Genomic DNA, 3571 nt, shown 5'->3' on the forward strand with positions numbered 1-3571 from the left:
ACAAATAGCCACCGTTAAGGGAGGTGCTGTTGCTAGAAATGTGGGAGGAGGAGCCCAGATTGGAGCATTTTAAGGCTTGTTGCATTCTTTTGTCTCTCGCTATTAGGATTGGGGGAAAACTCATTAAAAAGAACTCTACCTTGTTTTCTCTGCTCTTGCTGCAATCGGGGGAGGAATAGCTTTCCCAAAGCCTTGACAGCTGCATGACTCCACATTCGCCATATCCACAAAGAACAATCTATTGATGTATATTGAATTATGTCTTGTTCTTCTGATTTTAGTTTTGTATATTGCCCTGAAAAATGTTATCTAAAGTGTTTAAGAAGTCCTGTTACCGCCCCCACCCCCCATTTGTGATACAACTAACAACGCGAATCTTATATTGTGAATTATATATATACAGTTTGCATACAGGAGAAGTTAGAAGATGTCCCATAGGAGGGCATATATTTCCTTGGTAGGATCTCCCAGGCAAAATTCAAATGAGAATATTCCTCTGCTTTAGGAAGAGTTTGTCCTTTTTTTTAATAAAAAACATCTCAAAGCATGTTTCTCTGAGTAAGTACCATATATAAATAATACTAAACAAACCACTTAATAATAATTTGCCTTTTTAAAAAAGAACAAAATTTTATGTATGATTGAAGTTTGTACAACACTTCAGAAAAGCCATCATGTGTTAGATTTAAAAATAAATCAGAAGCGGGTTTTTCTTTCTTTCTTTCATATAAGTACACATGAAAAACTGGAAATGATTCTGGCTTTACAAGCCTTTAAAAGTGAATGACCAGCTTTGTACTGATACCCACTTAACAAAGCAGAAATAAAGATACCATATACTGTGTAAACAAAAGGGTACAGTAAAGGACATTTTGAAATTTACACAAGAATTAGTTCAAAACATTTTGGTTGTTCCATAACAGTTTCCTATAAAATGAATTTTAAAAACCCCTAGACAGCTGTCATCATTCTTCACTATTGTTTCCACTTAAATGCACACAGAATACTTTATATAGCAATATACTGGTGTACTGTAACATGGATATTAAATTATGATTACTTTTTTTTCAAAAAAAATTTGAGATGTCTATAACCCAGTCAACATTATTGGCAATTGAAATATTGAAATACCCATACATTATGTATTCTCATCATGTTGGTAAGTATAAAAACATGAAAATATAACTTTACATTATTTCCTTTATATACAGTAGTTCAGGCTTGACAAAGAAAGATTTGTACACTACACTTTTAAGAGAAGTAGGCCCAGAGGTACAATAAAATAAATTTTCCATTGTATGCAGGAGTGAAATGATCTGTTTTGTCAAAAGGAAATTGGCTGGGAGTATCATATAAAAATGACTATAAATGGCCACTGAAGAACGGAACGATACTAATACCCAATGCAGTCTACTGCGCCTCACTTTCCTGATTAGATGTGGACAGGGCAACTGTAGATCACCATAAATTGGCTCCTGAGAAATGGGAAGTTTTTACCATTAGAAGGTGCGATACCACAGGAAATCAGCATAAAAAGTTGTCACAACTATCAGTTCTGTGTGCATGAGGGTGGTGAATGAAACCTACATACACCTGTGCCAAAAAGCAGGGATTTAAAATTGGCAACAGATTTACAGTGTGGCGTTTCTCTTCATGGACATTAAAATAAATGAGCATCCAAGTTTAAGGAAAACCCAGAGGACAGAAGGTCACACCTGTACCATTTAGTCTATAGCAGAGGATCAACTAAATAGAAATCCCTTTTGTATCGGCAGAAATGTAGCAGCACCACTCCTGCGGAATAATATTACTTTTATCAGTAGGTCTGGGTACCTGAAAGTGTTTCAATGAAATGATGGGTTGATTCACTTAAAACAATACTAGAAAAGCACTCACTGTAAATATTACTCTTTTAAATCCATTTATTGTTATAAATACAGTAATTGTATCTCAAAACTTAGGGCTATTATGAAAATTAACGGAAAGGAACATTGTCAAGGTTTCCCCCCCTTCAGAATTAAACTAGGATTTGTTCTTTACTTCTGGAGGCTTTAAATAGCCCTCTCCTTAGAATCAGGTATGACTCAAAATCTCAATTTCAGTTATTCCCATGTTAAGGAACATGGCCAATTCTGGTATATTATTATAATCATCTAAATTTCACATTTTCAGCTTTAGTGCAGAATATCCCTGAATTCCAGAAAGCCTATCTCAAATTGTAGCATCTTAACCAAAAGACAAGATTGACACACACCAGCCTGCTTGATATCCAGTAGACAAAGCTAATTCTGTCCAGCTTTAACTTTCCAAAATTTGAAGGCTAAAGTATCATCTTAAAAGAGGCAGCCACTGCATATAAACATAAATGGGATGTGGACCAACTTGCAAAGATGATAATGCAATAAGCATTTGGCAATAAGCATCAGAACTTGTGAAGTGGTTTTAGTAGAAACTAAAAACCTGAACTAAAGACCTACAGTTTATGCAGAGATTGTGTTTCATATGAAACAACATTATGAAGGAGTCTAAGAGCAGCTGTAGGTCTTCCAAAAAACCTTGACAGTGTCCTTTTACATTTTAAATCCTTTATAACCAAACGGTGGCTAGCAAAATTAACTGGACCACTTGCAAATAAAACCATAGAAAAAAGTTTATTTCAAATGTCAAGCATTGCCAAGTAATTTGATATTAACACCAAATGTTAAAGAATAGGATATTAAGTAAATTTTTTAAGAACAATATTAAATTACAAGATTTTGATCTTTTATTTCTGCATTTTCCTCCCCAGCATTTACATATTTGGCTTTGAAAAACATGGAACTATTGTCTAAATCTTCTTCTTTTGTTGTTGTTGTTAAATCTCAATTTCCCCACAGTTTAAATTTTGATTCATCAACCATTATGGAAGCAAATTTATTTAAAAGCCAGTTTGTTTGTGAAAATACCTAAAAATATTTTTTTTCCATTTTAAATGTTTTTTTCTTATAAAACATGTCACATCTTGATGCAATTGATGTCAAGTGTGCTTAAGTCAATATGAATCAGAGAACTGACAACGGCGACTGCAGAAACTGGTGTGTTGTCTGTACAACGACTTCAGTTAGAATACAGTACTTCCATGTTAGCTGTGCATGTCAGTCAAACTTCATCTTGAACTGGTGTAGAAAATGATGTTTGTGGGTTGTTGGTTTTTTTGTTTGTACTAAGCATTCGTTAAAACTATTCGAGATGAACTCCACAAATATAAGAATTCTTGGCTGACAGAAAAGTCTTCAAGATACTGGATGCCTCTCACCACTTTGACAATTAACGCACAAGGAAACCATTGTGTAAGGCACTCAAAAGGTTCTTATCAATCACAAGAGATCAGTCACACTGACATTCATTCCCATGCCAGGACTCACGTAAGGTACTGCATGCACTGCTTTTGGAAATTCTGGAGTCATAACACGTCCATTTTCTCCAGCACTTCCTGTAATTGACAGCCTCGCCTTGCTCCTCATGGCATCATTCAAGATCATCTTAAAGGAAGGAAGGAAAACAAAGAAAATGATACATTACCTTAGTTCAG

At 34.8% G+C, this 3571-nt stretch overlaps 1 protein-coding gene across 4 annotated transcripts in view; it reads right to left on the reverse strand.

The window, feature by feature from the left end:
* Nucleotides 1–1293: 1293 nt before the first annotated feature.
* Nucleotides 1294–3571, reverse strand: part of GRIA2 (glutamate ionotropic receptor AMPA type subunit 2) — an 80397-nt gene continuing 78119 nt past the window's right edge. For 2 of the 4 annotated variants that reach the window (XM_081208265.1, XM_081208264.1), the window contains exon 16: nt 1294–3521. In XM_081208265.1, the coding sequence (XP_081064391.1) occupies nt 3357–3521 (165 nt within the window). In that variant the 3' untranslated portion in view covers nt 1294–3356. The remainder of the gene's footprint in view (nt 3522–3571) is intronic. The other 2 variants (XM_081208267.1, XM_081208266.1) reach the window with 1 other exon arrangement.

Source organism: Podarcis bocagei (genome assembly GCF_964188305.1).
Source record: "Podarcis bocagei genome assembly, chromosome: 9".
In the NCBI taxonomy this organism is placed as follows: domain Eukaryota; kingdom Metazoa; phylum Chordata; class Lepidosauria; order Squamata; family Lacertidae; genus Podarcis; species Podarcis bocagei.